At 39.2% G+C, this 21,639-nt stretch overlaps 1 protein-coding gene across 2 annotated transcripts in view; it reads left to right on the top strand.

Moving 5' to 3' along the window:
- The first annotated feature begins 2,239 nt into the window (after positions 1–2,239).
- Positions 2,240–21,639, top strand: part of LOC120950786 (dopamine D2-like receptor) — a 106,218-nt gene continuing 86,818 nt past the window's right edge. For both annotated transcript variants that reach the window (XM_040369083.2, XM_040369082.2), the window contains exons 1-2: positions 2,240–3,962; positions 14,030–14,223. In XM_040369083.2, coding sequence (XP_040225017.1) covers positions 3,527–3,962; positions 14,030–14,223 — 630 coding nt within the window. In that variant the 5' untranslated portion in view covers positions 2,240–3,526. The remainder of the gene's footprint in view (positions 3,963–14,029; positions 14,224–21,639) is intronic.

Genomic DNA, 21,639 nt, shown 5'->3' with positions numbered 1-21,639 from the left:
CCTGCATTACGTAGCAGTTTGCTCGCCAAGATAGTGCTCTAGGGGTGGTGCATTAGAGTGCATCGTTTTAAAGGGGCTGAATAGGTTGGACAGCTTGCAGACGAGAAGGGCCGCATGTTTCTCGCACCATTCCCGGTGCACTCAAACGGGTGGGGCTGCGTTGCAATGGAAACTTCTGTGCGCTATGCAATTTAAAAAATAAAGGCTACACGAAGAATAACCGGATAAGGCAACACGTTGCTGCCGTTCCTTCCCTTGGGTACGGTAAAATGAGATTTCTGTCAGCCCGGGGACGCGTCGCTGCCGGAGCAACCTGTAGAACACTTTTTACGTGTAGAAAAAATAAAGGGGCATAACTTTCCGGTCTTAAACCATCTGGTCGATACTAGCGGCTATCACGTGTACATTGCTACAAAGGAAAATGAGTCCCGGTTAACAGGAGGTTGCTATCGCCGGTCAGTTTCTTGCAGCGCATGCATGTTAATTGCCGCGTCTTTGGGGCATAAGGCTCCGTGGGCCCAGGAAGGGAAAACTTTAAACCATAATTCAAATAGAAAGGAGAAAGACTTACCAACGTCAACGTGAAACTGGTCAGAGAGGTTAGTCATGGCGTACTAAAGCCGAGAGGCGGGGGGAAGGTTTGCAGTTTTGGTTTAACTTTCGCTCTTACTAGCGAATATCCCTAGTCCAGGACCTGTAAGTTGCGTCAAAGCGTGTTGAGGGCTTTACGAAAGTTAACATCCCTTCAGCTTCATTCACAAGGGGTTCAGTTCTGTCGGTTTTTCTTCGAGAATAGCTTCAACAAACTTTCATATATAAGGGGATTCCTGCATAAAGTTGTATCATACTTCAACTGGTTCAACGCTGTAGACAAACCGAATGAAAAGCACTGTGGTATAAAGTGAATAGAGTTCGAGAATAAATTTACATAGTGAGGTTTGGGAGAGAAAATGATAAATTAAAGCTATATTTGATTGCTGAGTGCGGTATGCTGAGCCTCAAGATAATGTTGATGGTAAGCCCAAATTAACAGTTCCATTTATCTGCTTCCTTTCAGTAGTTTACATACTACTGAGAAATATTTAAAAAGTAGTTGAAGATTAGGTAGCTGTTGCAAATAGTTATAAACAGTTTGAATACTCACGTTTGTGTAACAATATGACTAGAAGGCGTAGTGAACGCATTTGTTTCCAACCGGAAAGCTCACCATGATGCGGTTTCTAGCTGAATACCTCAAAGCTTCTTGGTTGAGGCAGCTCAATGGTAAGACAGGAAAAGCTGTAACAGGAAAAAACAGTAAACTTTTTGTGCGTTGTGGGTTAAAATCATTCCACACGTCTTGCAAATTTTCTTTTCGACGCCGTTCTCAGCGGTGATCCGGGAAATAAAGAACTTTGTCGACAGTTGTAATGGCTGTTGGCGATGGTTCGGAGAGATCCGTGTACCTTATGGATAGAGAAACTTACTTTGAGAGGCTGCTTACAAGAGAAGGTAGCTGCGATCGAGTTACTACAGGCATGACATATTTAATTCGGAATCATAATTTAATGTCCAAAGTTGCGGGCTCTGTTAAATTACGAGTTTTTCCACTTTTCATCGGTGGCTGTTTCAATCCGTACGTTAGACCGTCGGATGGTTTGCTATAGGTTTGGTAAAGCTTTTCTTTTCCAGCACCATCTTTCACGATCCATTACAGTTGGGGCTTGTTTCGCTGAGCGTAAAAGTTTGTCCATTACGATTCATGCTGAGTCTTCTTTAATTGCATTCACACGTGGCTTTGTGGAGCTTACCATTAAAATAAGAATAACATTCCTGGTTATTACACAAAACAAAACAAGAAACAAAATAAATGATTGACTATAAAGGTATAACCATTATTATCCCAATTGTCCTAGCCAGAGTGTTTGGTGTTCCATTTCATAATGCTTTATCTTACATCGAAATCAAATTACTTGCTGGAAGTACTGTTTGTGTGAGTATTATTTAATTTTTCCTCTTCTTTCGACACTTTTCATTCCAGATAAAGCTTATCAAAGCTTCCCACGTAGAGATCAACGAGCTGCACTGTGGCCAGGAATTGGTTGGATATTTTCCAGCGTCATTATGATGTACTTTTACAAGGAAGATCAGTGCCGATACGAATGGTTAACTGTTACGGCAGCTCAGCATGCAGCAAAAAAGTGCCCTTGTGCAGTGTTCGTGCGATTAATTAAAATATAATAAACTGTGCTGGGAGTTGGAGTAGGGAGTAGTGGTAGGACTGGTTTGCTGTGCATCAGGATCAGGATTTCCACCCAACGTGCAAGTGAAAGATGAGAAGTGTTAAATCAGATTAAATTTCGCAATTATTACAGCGACACCCGTTTCAAACGAACAGCAATGTGACGAAAGTAATTACAAGCTTTATTCGTAGTCGATTTTTAAATTTACCACACCGGTCACACAAAAAAACAGCTTTCCGGTTGTAAGAGAGAGAGAAAAAAAGATAATGCAACAGATTCAAAATGGCCCTTGGATACAGGCTGAACGTGGAATGGATGAAAAATGCATGCTATAATTAGGAGTTAATTAGGGATCTCTTTTTTAATTTTTTGTTACGCTACTGTATGAGCTTAATGGGCGGATTTTTTTATGTGGAAGATAAACTTATTTTCTTATCGAGTGAAAATGTGCTTGTGTAATTGCAGCGTATTTTGAGAGTGGATTTGTTTTTTAATCTACTTTCTGTTTTATTTTTTATAACAGTTGAAAAAAATGATGTGTTCATGGTTATAGAAACAGCAAGTGAAAGTGTATCTGTACGATATGGTTTGGAAAGTGTGCACAACTATGGTTCGAAGTGCCATAAACAAACGATAAGTGTATCTGATGGTGAGAGTATGTGTACATTAAGGTTTTAAGAAAAATGCTATCCCCATCGCTACAGCTCGTGTCGTGTTGTGGATAATGTATTAGCAGTGTAGTGTTCTATTCACCGGAAAGTTACATGGGAGCAAGACCGAGAAATTGATCTATCATTAATGAGGCGGTTGAAACAATGAGAGAAGGAGTGGGAAGAGATGCTAAATATCACTCACCGATGGTGAAGAACTGAAATTGAAACGAGCGGAGTTTCATGTTACTGTCGTGTTGGGCATCAGGTGCAGGTTAGTACGGAACGCGCCACAAATGTTGCACTACCTGGTTCCTGATACTTAGGCATAGAGGGAAGAAGAAAGGTTGCATTAGCACAAGCGAAACAGATAACTAGAGAGAGAGAAATAGAAAGGAAAGCAATCGAGCAAAGGAATCATCCAATGAAATGGTGTGGTAAGGGAAATTGGCGTGCTCTCCAGGACCATATTCCATCGAAGGAGATGTTCCTATGGGGTGGTCAAATCAAATTACGACTCTGAAATCAGTGTCCCGCCAGTACGAGTAGACTCCAGAGTCGTAACCATAGTCGTATCTTTCGACTAGAGCTCCTCCAACGCCCATTGAGTGACTACCCCAGAGATAGAGAAAGAGAGAAAGGCGCTGCCCATCCATGGTGTATGTCATGATGCCTGCGACAGAGAACGAAACGTCCCTTGGCTGGAATGGCGGCTGGGAGTCGCCGGACTACTTTCGACTTTTCGGCGAGAGCGTCTACAATGACACCGTGCTGGATGTGCGGGTACCACCGGACACACCGGCACCTACCGTCAGCGTCTCGACGGTGGCTACCATGCTATCCAACGCGTCCTCCAATGTTGCCAGCAACGACACTGACCAGTACTATGCGGATGATCCGGCCCCCTACAACGATTCGCTGGAATCGCCTATAAGCGATAGCACCGACTCGCGGGGTTCCATCTTCGAACTGCTAGCCGAGGATATCGGGTCGATCTTCTACAACGCTAACGGGACGTTCGGGAATGACACGACCGGTCTGGCCGTAAACTGTTCCCTTTCCAACACGACCTGCATCGGACCAACGGAAGGTAAGGGAAAGCTTTTGACTGAAATGTTATTTTTGTTTAACTTCGACTCGCCTGTTTGTGCTCGTCGTGTAAAATCATCGTTGTAAATCCTGATTAACTGTTGGTTGGCAGCCGAATGAAACTAGTTGCAACGGGGCTAGCAAGCTCCAAAAAGGAGTGTTCAAAGCTCGATCTGCACAGCGCCCACGAAAAACACGCTCTGTGCAACCGTGTACGCAACTTTGTCCTTCAGGAGTTGTGCAAACTTTTGCTTCTCCGCCATCATGGACAGGGATTGGGCCCGTGCTTGGGAATCCTTAAAGGCGTATTCTGCTTCAACATGCTTGTAACATTTGCTGTCGTCAAAGCTTTTTACTTTAAAGAATATGTGCTAGAGCTTCTAATTTTTGTTTCCTTAAGCAGAAGAAATGAATGATTTGTGTTTTGATCTCTGTCAAAAAAAAGAAGAAGGCTTAAGAAGGAGAAAACATGTTTGCAAAACCATATTATACTGACCATGTACACATTGTCGTACTGGTCCAAATTAGGTTGAGGAAACTAGGTAGTTTTTGAATATTGTCGGTAATAGTGGAAGGAATGTTCCACCGGAGATGCCGTTAGATAATAAAAAGGATACTGCTGAAAACAATGTTAAATATGGCCCAGTGCTTTAGAGTCGACTGTACGCGCTGTCCGAACAGCGATGATTTATCACTCTATAATGGACGGTAGCTTAAAGATGATTGTCCAGAAGAGTACCATCAAATCTCGTAGAAAGTAATATGATGTGCCCTGGGCATGGTAATGGTACATCCGTTAGGGCTTTCGTAAAGACAACGCATTATTTATGCTCATTTGAATTTAATGAAAAAAAAGGTAGATGGCAAGGAAGGCTACGAAATCTTGGCCGAATTCACTACATTAACTGTGTTTATGTGTATGTGTACATTCCGCTGGGATTAGAATATTTTCCATTACGGAACATAGCTCAAAACTTCCTGTGGTTGTGCGCCTTTTTTCGTCTTTGTGAATTGTGGCTGGAGCAGACCTGGCAATTCGCTTGAAGCCCGGAGAACGAAAGAAAAAGCCAGATGTAACGAGATTACGAAATTTTGTAGGGTACTGACATAAATGGTTCACGTAAAACTTGTTTCCCACCATCAGACGGATGACTCTAAATGCTTGATGGTTCGTCACGACTTGGTGAGGTTGGCCGTTTTTCTTTCTGATGAAAACCTTGTGTTTTTGTTGAAACATTATGGGGAAAAGCTTTTAGTGATTAACATGGGCGAAGGGAGAGCGTGGAAAAAGCGGGAGAGCATACAATGCAACACAAAATGGGCCAGGGAGTAATGGGAAATTTTAGATGGTCCTAGGACCAAAAAAAAAATTACAAAAAATATTCGTCTTTGTTTTCATCACAGCAGTACTTACGAATATGAAAAAATGGCCGAAACGCTACTTTATTTAATATTTATTTGCATGAAGTACTTGTTCCTAAGGATCCTTATGATGCATTTGGGAAAATTCACCACCAAACTTGAAACATAAATGCACCCGGTGCATGCAACAGGTAGCTTAACCCTTCGAGAAGATGATGATGATTTGATGAAGCCGTACAACTTTGTATAGCAGGGAACTGGGAGGAACATGAGCGCGGCCTGGAACTGATGAAAGACAAATATTTAACCAACCTAATGGCGGTCAGCAGTGCTTCTTGTATCTCCTGTATAGGTGAGTCAGGAAGCTGTGTGAATTTCATTTCATTTTCCATTTGGTGTAGCTACTAATGATAACACGGGATCGTTTCGCATGGTCATGTAATAATGGGCACATAATGTTATACGTTTGCTGGGAATTGGAGCTGGAAGGAAATTGAAAGAGTGTATGTGAGGGAATGTTTGTATTGCTATATGCGTGAAGTGTACGCAAACATATTCTATGCAGAAATAGAAGCACACAGAGCGAAAAAGAGATAGAGAGAGAGAGAGAGAGAGAGAGAGAGAGAGAGAGAGAAAGGAGGAATGCGGGGCAGTAAAAGTAAAAGTGCCGTGAGCAGCATCCAAGCGGTTAATTAAACGAAGAGGAGCCTCTGCATGAAATAAATTAAAATTATTCCCATCGCACTAGCGCCATGCGCGTTAATGACCATTGTGTAGAGTGGAATGTCGAGCACTGGGCTTACGATGCAGAGGTAAGGCAATACAATGCAGTCCTACTGACTGCACGATGAGGGTCACGGTCTTAGGTCTGGGAAGTTCCTAATAGTCAACATGACAGCAAGTATGTTGCTGTTTGTGCCAGAGAGAAATGAGTACTTTAGTGAATTTTCAACTTTCATCTTGTTCTACCCAATTCAGATTCAGACAGATACATAGAATTCAAAGGAATGTATTCATTTTTCAGCTGTTTTATCACACGTTTTTTATTGAAGTGGCATTTGTTTTGTGTTAGTGAGTAAGTGAGTAATGAAACAAACCTCTCGTTTTATAGGTAACTTTTTTTTGTTTCAAGAGCATTAAAAAACTTGTTTTTATTGTTTTAGTTGTATTTTTCTTTGCGGTTGTCTGGTGCTTTTTTATTGCATTATATTTACACGTTTTTACAATTTTTTTAAAAATCGAAGTCGCTTCTGTTTTGGCTATGAAAATGTAATGGTTGACTCATCGCCGTAGTTTGAGAGCATTATTCTCATCAACTATTTCATATGCATCTTACGTTCTAGATTGCGCTGGGCAACTTGGTTCGTTTTCAAGAACGTAAACCTAGAGCGTTACTCGGAGCTCTAGCACAAATCAAACTAAAAAAAAAATGCTAAAATTTATTACTTCGTTTGATCAGCGTTAGGCCATTTTTCTGACACTAATTGTGTGATGAACTGCCATGTAAAAAGCTATCCTTGACTATTATATCTAACGAAAGAAGTGGAGATGTCCAAAAAATCAAATATAACCCTGGAATCAGTGCATTTCATGATGGCGAATAAGATCCGGAGAATAGATGGGTTACGTTAGGTTGATGGGTCATGCTGCATTTCATTGTAGCTGGTTATGTTATGGCTTGAATTAGTGAGATGTTACAACAATATTTTGTTTGAATAATACCACACGCACAAAATGACTAAATCTGGTAAGAAGCATCAAATAATTCTTCCATGGTGTCATGATACTAGGGCTCAGTGAGAAATGTGATCTAGAAAAATTACTCAAATTGATAGAAAACAAGATTGTGAAATATCTTCTTGTATGTTTTAAATAATTTGAGTCCCAGTTCTGAGAAATTGTACTTAAGAAGTACCACATGTTTCAAGGTCAGTCGAGTTGGAAAACATACAGAGCATTGTCATTTGCCCAAAACACCTAATCAGTTGAAATTAACTAATTTATTTATGTATCAATAATTTAATTTATTTATTTAGCTTTTTAATACCTAATCCCTAATTTATTCCTTAAACATCTGCCTTTATCCGGTGTTGCCAAAGCTGTAGATCATTTTTAGATGGGCTAGCTGTAGATCATTTTTAGACAGCAAGTACCAAACACCAAGTATGAGTCTCTTCGTCCATGGAGCCCCTGTTGGGCAGAAAAGTTCTCGATGAGACTACTGTACACACTGAAAATACCATCAACGGGGCTCTCGGCGAACACTCAGTCCGCGTACCGTTAAATCCGCCACTGATAGTAGATCAATATATACCGTTGCAGAATTAAATAAAGAATATTGATGATGCGTTCTATCAGCTCCCATCTTGCCGAAAATGTGATTTTTTCCATCTTATAAGTAAAAAAAAAATGTTTTTCATTTGTGTTTAAAGCATAAAAAATTTTAATTTCCGTTCGATGGATGTATGATGAAATTTCATTACAGGCGTACAATGCTAATGTTTGCTTTCGAACTAAATTTCCTCGCATATCCTCCACAAACATGGCCTGTGTTCATGTGGTACATGTAAAACTGGGAAAAATGTTTAGTCTTATCGCAAGATTGATAGCGGCAAATTAATGATATAAAGTCAAGAAGAGAAACATTACAATGGTACTGTCTCTATACGTGATATAATAAACCATTTTTTATCAACCGCTTTATGGGATTTTGGGAATTGAAATGAAGTTGTTTGATATAAAATGTGTTTATAACACCAAACTAAATAAAAATAAAGGTTTTGCAAATGTTTGTAATATTCTTGGAAAATTATTTCAAACTAACGTTTGATAACGATATTTAAGCCGATTTTATATAGAAATTTGATATTATTCAACAACTAGTTTGGAATTGATTAATTTATCTTTAAATAACGAGTCAGTCGGATTTTGTTTAACGTATTTCCTAGAAGAAGAAGGACGCATTTGCCTTGTATTCATTATACAATTCATTTTCGAAACAAAGGTTTTCCTTTATGTTGTTGGTTTCGCAAAAGCATAAAATAACGGCCCATGGCTTGAAACGTTACTCTCCAATCAGCATCTTTGCCAGCAACAGATAGCCCAAAAAGGCGCTGTTTAAAATTGGCTCCGGGACGGATTACACTTTAGCTTCCTAATTTTCTCCAACCCTGCTAATGCTATAACAATATCAGGTGTAAGGCAGGATTTTCGTTCGCGATGAGAAGAACAGACGGATGGTAGCATTTTCCGATGAGATTTAAAGTTTTCCGGTACCTCACACCTTGTCGGCTAGCCTACGTTTCTCGAGAAAATATTCATCGTCAATTTGCACAGCAATCCTTGCGTTTAATTAATAATTGAATTAAATCATCCGGCAAGTTTGGCTAGCCATGAAGGTGGAGACGGTGCAAAAGGTGCCAGATTTGATTAGCCGGTGTACTTTCTTTGATGAGCGAAAGCGAAATAGGCCGTGTCATGAATAAAGTAGAAAAACGATCCGATCAAATCAACACCATTCATTTTGAACGTGATGTAACACAAGTAAGCAGCCTTTCAATTTTGTAGGCTGAAGTAAAAATTAAAATAAAGTTGGTTAATAAAAAAAACAATTACGTACATAGTGTAGGTTGGTGCTATTAAATTAAAGTTTGTCAAATTTCTGTATTGAATTAGTAAACGCAGTGTATTTGAGATTAACAGATTCATTTCTAAATTAAGATAAATTAGTACTATATTTTAACCTAACCATTTTTTTATACTAGGCAAAGCGTTTTTTTCTGTGTATTGTAATGTATTGTTATTTAAAAAAAGTAATTGGCCGGAAGAAGTGGCCTTATCACTTTAAATTACCCTAACTCTTAAGACTAACAATAAATAAAACATAGAATACCTAACAAAAACACGCAGGCCTATTAAGGTAACTTAAAAGTTAGTCGCATGATACCAGTCAAAACTATCATAGTAAGCGTTGAATTTAAGAGCCATCGCAGTTATGGGGTCCTTTTCACTGTAAGCTCGTTTTACTAGTTGGGTACTTAGAGGTCGGTAGTTGCGAAAAGTTCTAGATGATACCTACATTCATGCATTCATCTTGTTAGTAGCTCAGACGCGTCAGTTTCACCTAAAAGTAACTTAGATATAAAATTCAGCTGTGCAACGTAACGTCTCTTTTGAGGCGTCTCTAATCCTAACAATAAACAGCGAGTTTTATATGAAGGACGAGGTGTTACATTACAATATGCTGTAGAACGCAGGATAATACGTGTGAACTTTCTCTGTACTGACTCTAACTTGTTAGACCATGCATTCGAGGAAGGACATCAAACCACAGAATAGGATTCAAGCAATGGACGAACAATAGACTTATACACCGCTAAGAGCCAGTGTGGATTGGAGAATTCTCTTGATTGCCTGTGAATGAATCCAAATATTTTGTTTGCCTCTAAGATGTCCAAATAATGTTGGTGGAAACTTAATTTACTGTCTAGGATGACTCCTAAGCCCCTAACAGTGCAGCAACTGTGCAGTGCTGCAGTAGAGTTCCTGATATTTCGTAATTATATGTTAGTGGACAGACATAACGATGGAACGAGATACACCCGCACTTATCGACGGAAATTAGTAGGTCGTTTTTATCGCACCAGTCAGAAAAAAACTACTTTGTGGAACATCAGAGGAGCCTTTAAATTCAGTTGACAATAGGTTATCTATTTGTACGCGGTAGTAACGCATTGTAAGATAAGATCTAAACCACTCCAAAAGGGAAGCAGAGAATCCAAGACGTTCAAGTTTAGCTAGCAATAAGCGATGGCTTACACGATCAAAAGCAGTCTTCAGATCTATGTAATTCACATCCATTTGAGCACCCGAGGTAAAAGCAGCATAACATTTAGATACGAATTCGACTAGATTAGTCGAAACGCTGCGTCAAGGAATAAAGCCATGTTGGTGCGATGAAATAAGTGACCGGTAGCTATTCATAATTGAATCTAGCACGACGATTTCGTGGATTGTGTAAGAGTTATTTGTTAGAAAATAATTAAGATTCAATACGGCCACGCCCTCACAGCCTGGTTGTCTATATAGGGGGTTTCAAGGCACTTTCAAATGTGCACATAATTATTCATCGTCTGCAAGATGTATTTCAACAGCTGTCAAATGGTGTATTTGTTTCATAATGAAACTTTAGTTTTTACACATGATTTTCAACACATCATAAAGAACTGCAAAACTCAATCCAGCTTGAGACGTGTTGAAAATCATGCTGAAAAAATGCTATTTATAATGATGGAAATGAAATAGCAGATTGATGTGGATTAACATCTTGCACGCCGTGAATTACAACGTTTACATTCGAAAATTACCTGGAAAACCATGTAAAAGCAACCTACAATCCCGGACAGGATTGATTCTCTTCCGGATTGTCAACTCGTTGTAAAAGTTGGCGTAGTAGTTAAAGTCTTGAGAGAAGTACATTAATGCCCAGCTTGGCTAAAACAGGGCTTGGTTGAAAGAACGAAAAAAACTTGCTTGAATTTTAAACTACTTTAAAGTGGATTTAAAACATCATTGAAAAATAGCTTGATTTAGAAATAAAATGAAGATAAAAGGAAAAAGTTAAGAAGTAAACAGCATCTTGGGAATTTCTCTTAATCAACACTCTTATTCGGGATGCTCTGGTTAGTTTAGAGTTTAACTTTCCGCCTATTCTCGCTGGAACCTGAACGTAGACTAAATACGCTCATGGGAAGACAGTGGACAATGTAAGGCACAAAACATGGTCGTGGAGGTTGTTCCATACCCCCTAGTTTAAGTTGTCCAATGCCGCGTGGGAATTTGGGAAGATGAGAGAAACATTTGACCAGAGCCAAATTGCTTTAGTGTTTCTTGGAAAAGATGCGCCCTATGATTTCAGCAAATTGAGTGAATAGAAGTACGCGCATCTTGGCTGTATATCTGAGGAAAGCAGTTTGCATGATGAACGGTAGGTTTTGATAAAAAATAATGCAGAAGAAAAAAGAATAACAGAAAAGCGTTCCCATGTTTTATTCTTGAACATTGTGGCAACTTGTCTGCGTTGATTCATTGCTGGAGGAAAGGACAAGTCCAAATTCGTTGTTGACTTTTTTTCTGGACCTGAACCATCCATCCGTACAAAACGCTGTGCTTGAGCGATGAAATTGAATTCATTTTCCTAATCTGCTGAATAAATTATAATTATAAATGTACTTCAATGTCCCTAAAGCGTGGAGGGCCGTTGGCCGTTTCATTTCAGTAGCAGACGAGAGAGCATTATCCTTAATCTTTACGATCGAATAGAACAGTCACATCGTAGGTGATGATGATTGGTACTCTGGGCAGAGTAGGGCTCCTTAGTCTTCTTGGTGTTTTTTGACCACCGTGACCATCACACTCAAGAGATTATCTGAAGAACGTTGTTTTGGAGATACGCGTAGCTAAACAGAAAACGAAAAAGCTCAGCTGTGAAAACCAAAAACGGTCAAGAAGAAATGAATGCTTAAGGGACGCTAATTAGGAGTGGTCATAGCGGGAGTGAAGCGGGATGATTTTTTTTATCGCGTAGAATTGAATTAACGAAAGAGGAAAAAAGTCATTGCAACAATATTGTACATATTTTTTAAACTTAACTGCTTTTGACATCGTTATGTGTGGGAACCAAAGGCGAAACAAATGAATGGTGGTATCTAAACAGTTGATGTTAGTGTTTGTGGAAGCGATTGAAAGAATTATGTTTCATTCTCGAAAGCCATTTTTCGTAGAAAGCTTTTTATTTTCATTGTCACGATTGGTAGTTGATTGTTTTTGCGTGAAGATATGAAACCCCTGAGCGATTTTAGAAAGCTTTTGGGAGTATGCAAAAAAGCTCGGAGTATAGCACTGAAATAAAATTGTTACTTTATGTAATAATTTCGGCTGTACGTTTTTCGTGTAAAGTTCAAACTTTTTCTTTTCTTCAAAAATAAATCATGGTACTGCTAATATTCAACGAAAATCACAAAGAGATGCATTGCATGCTATGGGACAAGCGATAAATGTTTAATTTTATTTTCGAATGCTTCCCAAAGAGTAAGAGCTGTAGGGAATGGGGACGCTTCGGGAAGAAGTCTTATTAAGTCAAACTTCAAACAAACCTCTCGTCCCGAAGCACATGTTAAAGGTTGTGCTTCATGTTGTTGCTTACACGCTCGGTCACACTCAGTAATTCGACGTTTGGTTTAGTTATTCCGGATGTGAGTATGTGTGTTATGTAGTAAAGCGCACCAAACAGCAACCGGCTTGAAGGGCTACGGAGTTGGAAGAATTACGCATGGCCTTTGTCAAGTCCCTTGGGGCTCCTTTCTGCTCCCGTGTTTCTGTCCTCCCCAAACGCAAACCTAATTTTCCATGGCTTTTCACACGAAGAAACGGCTTTGGGGTCGAAATTTAGCAGAAGGACGGGTTAAAACGGGAGTTTGTATTTATATTACATCCGCCCAGCCCAAACACTCTGGTATCCGCCGTGAAGTGCGACGGTACCACGTTACATTTCGTACGGTACGTTACTACTTCCTGGGGCAGATAGCCACCTCGAGCTCCGTGCATAAGAAACCTTGCGCTACCTGTTTTATCGTGCTGTACAAGGCTTGCAATGACTGGTTGAGCTGGAATATTACTTTACTCAAGGGTTTCTGCGGCAGAACCGTTTGTACAACGTAACCCACAATGTGGTGGAGTGACTGTGGAGTGCTGAAACGGTTGCAACCAGCAGCACCATTGGCGGGCGTGGAGATTTATTAATATTGAGATGTCATAATTCTGTGTTTACGAATGGAATAAAATGTGAGTATTTATCTTTCGGTCGTTCAGAGACGGTTTATACAAAACAACCAGTCTGAGGCAGTAGCTTTCCGGCTAGTTTACTTTAAGGCTTCACGAATAATAACGACTTTACTGTGGTGTTTGAAAAGTGGCCGAATACTGATAAGCGACAAATATGCGGAGAGGGTCTAAACAAAGAATGAAGAAAAATCCTATTTTGACATATTGTTCGAAGGTGAGAAGTATGGTTTAGTCTATTCATTGGTCACGTTCTGTGATCATTCTGAAAAGCAACAGCACGTTAATACATCAGATGTTGACCAAAACACATCTTCCTTCTTCTTTTGGCTCAACAACCGTTGTCCAGTGGCGGCATGGTTTAGTAGGGACTTGAACCCATGACGGGCATGTTGTTAAGTCGTACGAGTTTATGTCTGTACTATGAGACAGGCCTAAAACAAATAGATAACAAATAAATGTAATGCATTTTCTAGTTGAGAGTACATGTACAGAGCATGTTGAGAGTACTAATGCGCCCATCTAGGTTGTGACACCGAATGCTTCGTATTCTCAAGCACAATTACATTCTACTCATATCGTCAAAATAACTTTGTTGGTACTTTGTACTTACAATTGCTAAGACGAGCTAAACTATACAATTATTATAAAATGAAACGTTTAAACTTTTTGTATCTCTTTACTACCACTTAAAGAGATACAAAAAGCTTAAACGTTTCGTTAATTCGTACAATGAGATTGCATATGTAGATTGAACGGTTTAGAATTGAAAGTAGAACTTCTAATTCTAACTTCTTATATTTTGCAAATATTGTTGTAAAAAAACATCTGAAAATCTAACAGATTTAATATTTCTTGTCTTTTCAGCAAAAGAGTATCACTACTGGTGCCTGATACTAGTGTTGTTCCCAATCCTGACGCTGTTTGGCAATGTGCTGGTGATATTGGCTGTTTGTCGTGAACGAACCTTACAGACAGTGACCAATTATTTTATAGTGTCATTGGCGATAGCCGATTTGCTGGTGGCCGTAGTCGTTATGCCGTTTGCCGTGTACGTTCTGGTAAGTTTGATACATCAAGTGAAGCAGTTATCGATAAACTGTGATAGAGTGATATGTTATGTATGTTATGTGAATGTATTGTGTTTATTAATTTCTCAAATGATCGATATCGTGTTTCAGAATAACAATTGGTACGAAAAATTCCATCATCAAAATGCCGTTATCGTGCACTGTTTCTTGGAAAATTAATTACAATCGGTTCAGTTAATAGTCGCTACTAATCATTCCATGATGGAATGTTAGCTGTGGTATGTGGAAGGCCACGTCTTGCAATATTGTTCGTTTACGTATCGTATAATTCCTAAGTAAGATCAAATGGAATACATTCTTGTATTGGTTTGGGCATTCTTGTATGTGATGCCTGTAGCAGTTTTTCCACGCTGCATATTCTTAGAAATATTTTCGATATGTGTTAGGATGTGAGAAACACGAAGCAAGAAATATTCATTTGGAATGCCATAGCTTTCGTTCTGTTTTGAGGCTTCCTAATGATCTGTTCCTAATCCTTGCTTGAAGGAAATAATGTATTAATTTAACTTGTAATTTCGTAACATCCATTCATGAAACTTCTTTCCTCTTAGGATGTTTATAATGTAAGGAACACAAGAATTTAAACGAACGAACAGTTACAAATAGGGATTGAAGTGATTCACGTTGCATGGATTTTGTTATTGTAAATATCGTTTCGCAGTATCTCTAAGGAATCTTGAAACTTTCGTTGATGCTTACTTATTTTATGGGCAGTCCCTGTTGATATGCGAAGCAAAGTTTCGTTCCATAGAAATGTTTCACTATTCAGCAAAAGTTTTACCACCCATCTGGGCTGGGCTGGGAAAGGTTTGCTTCCGTTAGTCATTTGTCTGGTTTGAATTCCAAAAGATTTCCTTTTTAAAAAGTCCTTCAATGGTTCCATGGGCACTCAAAGGGTCTGGCACGCATTTCTTCTACCAATTTGGGGAAGGCAATTCTTAGGTAAGTGGACCATACCGGCTCTGTAAAGTAGCTGCCAATCCCACAAATGGTCCTTCTGAATGCTGAATGCTTTGCTCGCGTTCGGCTGGAAACAGCAGAAAACTTTTCCTCGAACAAGAGGTGAAGTAATAATGTGGAAGAAAATGAAATTAATGTTTCATACGCAATTTTATTTATCAACTTTTAGCCCACCGATATATCGGTGGATGCTGCTTTTCAAGTTGAAATGTTCTCGTGAAATAGATTTAACACTGTTGGTGGATGCATGGTTTTGGACGCTGGAAGGATGGTTTGTTTAGTTGTTTTCTGTAGACTGTTAGATATTTTGGAAAGGTTTCCATTTTCCTTCAAGTCCTCAAAACACTAGCTGAGGAAGTTGAGGTCAACTAACGGCACATATTTTAGCACACTCAAACCATGTCTGGAACAGATGATATTTAATTAAGGAAGGGCTGGACGCTTGCTCATATTTAATTCAAACGGAAATCGTAGCACGGTCGACCGGAAAAGTGTGAGATTCCTTGAATTTTACTCATGGTATGAGTAGACGCATGTGTGTAGATATTTTGAAAAGTTTTGGAACTGTTGTAACGTACGAGAATAGCACCATTTTATTTGTGCTTAATTAATTAGACATGTTCTGCTTCTCGTAAGATGAAAGCCAGTGAGCGGTTCCTTCCTTCACCAAGTGAAGCTATTTTTGCTCATGAAATATGTATTGCTTGACAAACCTACATTAAATCGCCCGTTCTTAAGATTGCTTACTGCAGGGTCTAGGTAGGGTTCATCGATGAAGTTATAGCACCTAAAGTAACGCCTCAGGTTAGTCGAAATCCTCGAAGCGGTAGGACTCAGACGTTTGCAACCAACTCCAATCAAATAGAGATTAGGAACAAAACTGGACCTACCATCGTTTGACCACACTGGAGCTACTGAACCACACAAATCGTTCGAGTGTTAGCTATTTTCACACGGAACGTACATGTCATAGGGGTTAACCCGTAGGTCGGCTGTAATTTCCCTGTTTGCTAAATATGTCCTATCTGGCCATTAATTATGTCAAAGCAGTTACAAGCATTTGGCTCCGAAAGTGGACTGAACATTCGGGCCTTCACTTTTACAAAGTACTCTTCTCGATTAGTGTCGCTTAACTATATGTCCATCCATAGGAGCATCCACCATAGGGGACTTAGGGGAGAATTTGGACCACTCCAATAAGGTCATTACCTTTTCGAGGAGCGCTTCCAGAATGCACTGCCTTTTCTCCATAATACTTAATTAATGTGCTTTTGAATTTGTTTCGTACAAAAAGAGCTTATTTGTATCAAATAAAAATCGGCAAGAAAGAAGCGAATTGTTCTCGAACACATTGAGTACTATCTTTTAAAATCCTTGACAGACGCGTGGTAAAAGAGATAGAAGATATATGATTAATTACGTAGTGATTAGATTCCCATTGGTCTATATTGCACTAAGATGGATATTTTGGATTTTTACGCAAAACAAACAAATCTGTATATTACAATCAAAATGATAAAATAAAGTGTATCTTTAGAAACAACGTGTGGCGTTAAATATACATGTGATAAAGGTGTTAAAGTTGTAAAAGAACACATAATGTAAAATATTGCTGATTGCATTTGGTGTTTCGCTGGTTGGTCATGTTCAATCCTCAAAAACTGAAAACTTCTTGAGCTTATAACCAACTCAGAAGACTTCTTTTTGCTGATCTGGTTGAGAACGTTATTGCAACATGATTTCTAGATCACATGGTTTTGATAATTTAATGTGAAAACAATTCTATCTATTGCCCTGCAGATGTTGTGAAGAATATCGAAATATTTAATTAAAAATTGTATATTTAATAAAAAAAATTTAATTTAATGAAAAACAAAAAAACCGTCTGCTTGGTAATGAATTAAGTCTTGAAAGTCTGTATAGGCCGGCATGGACGCGTAGGACGTTACGCCAAATAGAAGAAGAAGAAAACAATCTACAAAATTGAAATTATTATTTACTACTTGGAACTATAAGTATGTAATGCTCGCCAAAACTACACGTATGCTATTAAAAATGTATAATTTGCTTGCACATACCGTCAATAATAATAATTATTTTACATTTTATTAAACAACTGTTTAACAAACATGTGTCCAGCTGAAGGCCGATGTCAGAGCACAGAATCTAATAATTGGCTCAAGCGCTGGGAAGCTAACGTTGGAGTTGGGAACTGTTTCGCAAAATTTGATTCCGAGAAGAATTCCATTCAAACGGCTAGTAAGTTAGTGAGTTAATAAGGATAGGGACGGTTCTGTAGTAGCGCTTCGGTTCGTACATCCTCACTATTTATTCTCTAACTCAAGGGTTGGAAGGGTTGGCGAAGGGTATGTGGTGTTTACCAAAAGTTGAACTAATTGTTTCCGACAATTTTCCGGCACTACAATGCCTGCTGGTACCACAACAATCAACTGCTCCCAGTCGAGGCAAGTGAACGAGTTGACGACAAGATTTGCGGAAAAGTCGCGGTTGGCCGCCATTCCTTGGTTGGTGTAGATGAGGGGGGTTGTCCTCGATGTCAGCTAGGTGTTGTTTGAATATCCGGCAACTACTTTTGACAGTTTGGCCTGCCGAGATTTCCTGCCCAGCATTCGGAGTGGTGGAAGGGTTTTCGCATGGATGGCAAGATACAGGAGTTTCTCTATGTGCTTAGCGCTCACCGTAAAATGAGGGTTTTCCAGGCGTAAGTGCGGCCCTCAGGTGTACCATTCGAGACGTAGGCCCTGCAGGTACATTCGTTTGCCTTTTGAGTGGTATTGTTTATATGAAGCAAAGGTTCCGAAGCTTTCACGTACTTTACTAAATGTAGATAGCGCATGGGATAGGGGCTTCAGGAATCGTGGGTACGAGGAGAAAACCTACAGCCAGCCCCGATTCCAGAAAGCCGATTATCTGTGAAGGAAACAGGGCACGATGGGTAATTTAGTCTCACATGTTATCACTACCCATGTCAAACCACAACGTTCACACACATTCGAAAAACCAAATACACACACACATTGTGCTATAAAACGGATTAGATGGGTGAGTTCTATGCAAGTTTCAGAGTCATGTGCTAACGAGGCGTAATGTTTTCTATCACGCGTAAACATATTTGCGGCAGTACACGCAAACTTTAATAGTTGGTTTGTTGTGTAGCAGATCATGAGTAGAAATTGCTTTCAGTGCTTGGTAAGTAAATAAGTATGTAATGGATGGCAGTATAAATTGTATGGATATTGAAACAATCTTTAATAATGTAATGCATGTTATGTGCGAACAGTGCACGTGAGAAGGAAACTATACCAAAGCAGTGATAAATGTTCATTTGAATTATGTTTTACTTTTACTCAGCCGTGAAAGTATATTTTTGTACAACTTATGGACATCACCTATATGGTGATGTATTTAAAATAAATAAACTTCAGGTTCGTCAATGTTGATCTTTATCATTTAAATTACTGTGAGAAAAATTTTGGTGAAAAGAAAACCGAGACACATAAATCAAAAGATAGCAGCTCATTTTGTAAGAATGTTATAAAATCGTGAGGGATCGAACTGCAGTTTTATGTATAAACTTTATCAATGCTTCAGCCAGGTCACCGACGGTATCAATGTTTTCTCTTGCATGTTTAGACGGTCGTTTGATTGTTCTTTCTCCCATTTAGTGTTCCTTCCATAATAATCGTACAATAGACACATCAGAGTTATCAGTTATTCATGGGAAACATGCTGGACGAAGGCGAAACACCCAAGGCGAAGGCCAATTACCGCGACCCTTTTGGTCGAACTGTCCGTAAGCTTTGGCCGGTATCAATAAGTCAATCGATTTTTCGACGATTTCCAAAGTCACTTTCCTAGAAAATTTCGCTTGGGGCGGATGGATTGTCCAGTTGTTTTCGTATTGTTCACAAGATACTCCCGTTAAGAAAAAAACAACAATTTGCTTCTTTTACGTTTTTTCTGGTTTCTTTATTCCACTGACTCACATGAACTCAACAATAATGAAATGCTCGTTTTCGAATATTAACCCATATTTAATGGAAAGAGGCGAACAATTCGAGAACAAATATGAATAATATGCACTGTTTGTTTTATCGTAGTCTGAGCAGTGTGATCTTATACAGCTATACACCTACGTATGTTAGTAGCTAGTAAGAGATTAAAATGTGATAACGGTAGGAGCAGTAAAAGCGTTGAAATTCAGCAACTATTTAAGTAAACTGCTAACCACTAAACTCGTCCTTGCCGAAAAGCTCAACAGTAAAGCAGACTTGTGTGTTACGGGCAAATGTAGCGACTATGCGACATAACGACCGATTTCGAACGACAATAACAGGACTGAAATGGGTCTCGCAAGTCGGTGGCATTTGCAAAACTGTAATAAACGAGCAATTTTCCTCTCAATTCGATCCTTACCTTCACCCTTAGCTTCTTTCATGTTCTAGGGCAATACTGCAGCATGAGTTTGAATGCGATTTTGGTTGCAACTTTGCATATTTGCCGCACGTTTGTGTGATTATCATCATGGATGTCATGGGTGAGGTTGTTCGTACTGTATCGTTCCCGAAAGAGCTCCAGCAGAGCTGCGGTCTGTATGTTGCCCGTACTTAAGAGAAGTATATTTCCTTGCCAGAAGCCTTCCGTGAAGAAGTAACAGAAAAGACCGTCCATATGGTACAGATTCTTTAGATATAGTCCAAGGAAAGTATTCGCCTTCACTTAGCAGGACACAACAACCGTATACAGTTGCGGTGCAGTTCAAAGCCAATCCCAACCATACGGGAGCAATGTCTATCCTCTGTGGACCGCATGATGGTGGAAATTCAATGATGTCAGCAGAGTCGAACGGGTTTGACACGCTCTGGGAGTAGTTGGCAGGTTTGCTCAATTCGATTGCATTCGGTTTCATTCAATCAGGCCACTTATGCGTTGATTTGACGGAAATAAAAAGAAAATCTGTTCGGCAACTATAACATCAGCTGAGCCGTTTGTTGTTGCATTATTTTTCTTCGTCGCCATGGGCTCTATGCATGTGTGTATGTGCATAGCTCGGATGGCATCCCGTTGTGGATGAAATCCTGAGAAGATGAAGTTGATTGGATTTGCATTGTGACAGTATCTAAAGGGGCGTATATACTGGTACAAACAATTTCCTTACTGCGTGTATGGGACGGATAGTAGTGATTTGAATGCAGTTCAGTGTTTACTGTGGAATGATGCGTGCAGTTGTGTTATAGCTACTGTTCAAAATATAAGAAATAGATATTGTAGAAAATGAATACAGGTCCCCGAGATACACGGTACCTCTTATACGCGGATTCGGAGATACGCGGTTTTCTAAATTTGACAGATCTTTGAGAAAATTGTACTGATTTGATACATCCATTGTAAAATGTCAAATAATTCCTGTTTTGATCGGATGTTAAGAACTATTTCAAAAGGTTTGAAACTGTTATATTCATTCAGAATCATATCGAATAATTAATTAAGTCACTAAAAATACCTCCTACTTGCAAAATAACATGACAATTTTGGCTGAAAATCACGAGATTCGAATTACGGGGAAATTCAAGATACGCGGTATTTTGCGGCCGTTTTCGGTCAACATCAATAGAAACATCATGAGAAAAGGTATCAAAATCCAGTATGATATATTTATGGTAAGCCTTGCAATATTTTATCATAATAATAGTATATATTTACGCGTTCTAGGTTTCAGTCGTCTTTTTCTATCATGGCATACATTTTAAGGAAAAGCTTGAAACTTTTGCGCCAGTTCATCACAGCTGCATTTCTTTGTACGAATGTAAAAATTTCGAATTTGGTTTTCAAGCAAAAGCCCCTTTTAAAGCGTATGTTATCTTGTTGAGGTATGTGCACATGTTGGTTAAACAATTTCATGCTGTAGCCTGTGTATTAAAGGCTCTTAACGCAAGCCTGTGTTATGTATATAATATGTGTAAGGGGTACGCGCTATGAGGTATAAGCCAACAGGAAAATGGACAACGAAACAAACAATTCAACAAATAACATTGTATCCTGTTATTCCTGTTGCATTTGTCCTGTTGCATGTAAAAAAAGAGTCATGGATGGACTTTTTTACCTCATTTGAGTTTTTCAAGAGAGCTCGTATTAACGGTTACGGTGTTTCCCTTTTCCAGTTTTTTGTTTGAGTATCGCGCCTGCATTTGACGATACTATCTAGTCTGTGTACTTTTAACAACAAGAAGCTTGGATGTGCGGACGGCAGTAGTTGCCTGTGTGTCTGTTGGGCTGCGTATTCGTCGTTAGAATGCACTTTGGTTGATTGTAGCTTTCCTTCCTTCATGCCATTCATAGCCAACAACCATACCTAGTATCGTTTCACGGTCTGTTCATGAACTGCATGACCAGAATTGCTACAAA

Source organism: Anopheles coluzzii, chromosome 2 (assembly GCF_943734685.1).
Source record: "Anopheles coluzzii chromosome 2, AcolN3, whole genome shotgun sequence".
Lineage (NCBI taxonomy): Eukaryota > Metazoa > Arthropoda > Insecta > Diptera > Culicidae > Anopheles > Anopheles coluzzii.
Note: the sequence above shows the minus strand (reverse complement) of the source record. Positions and strands in the feature narration are given on the sequence as shown.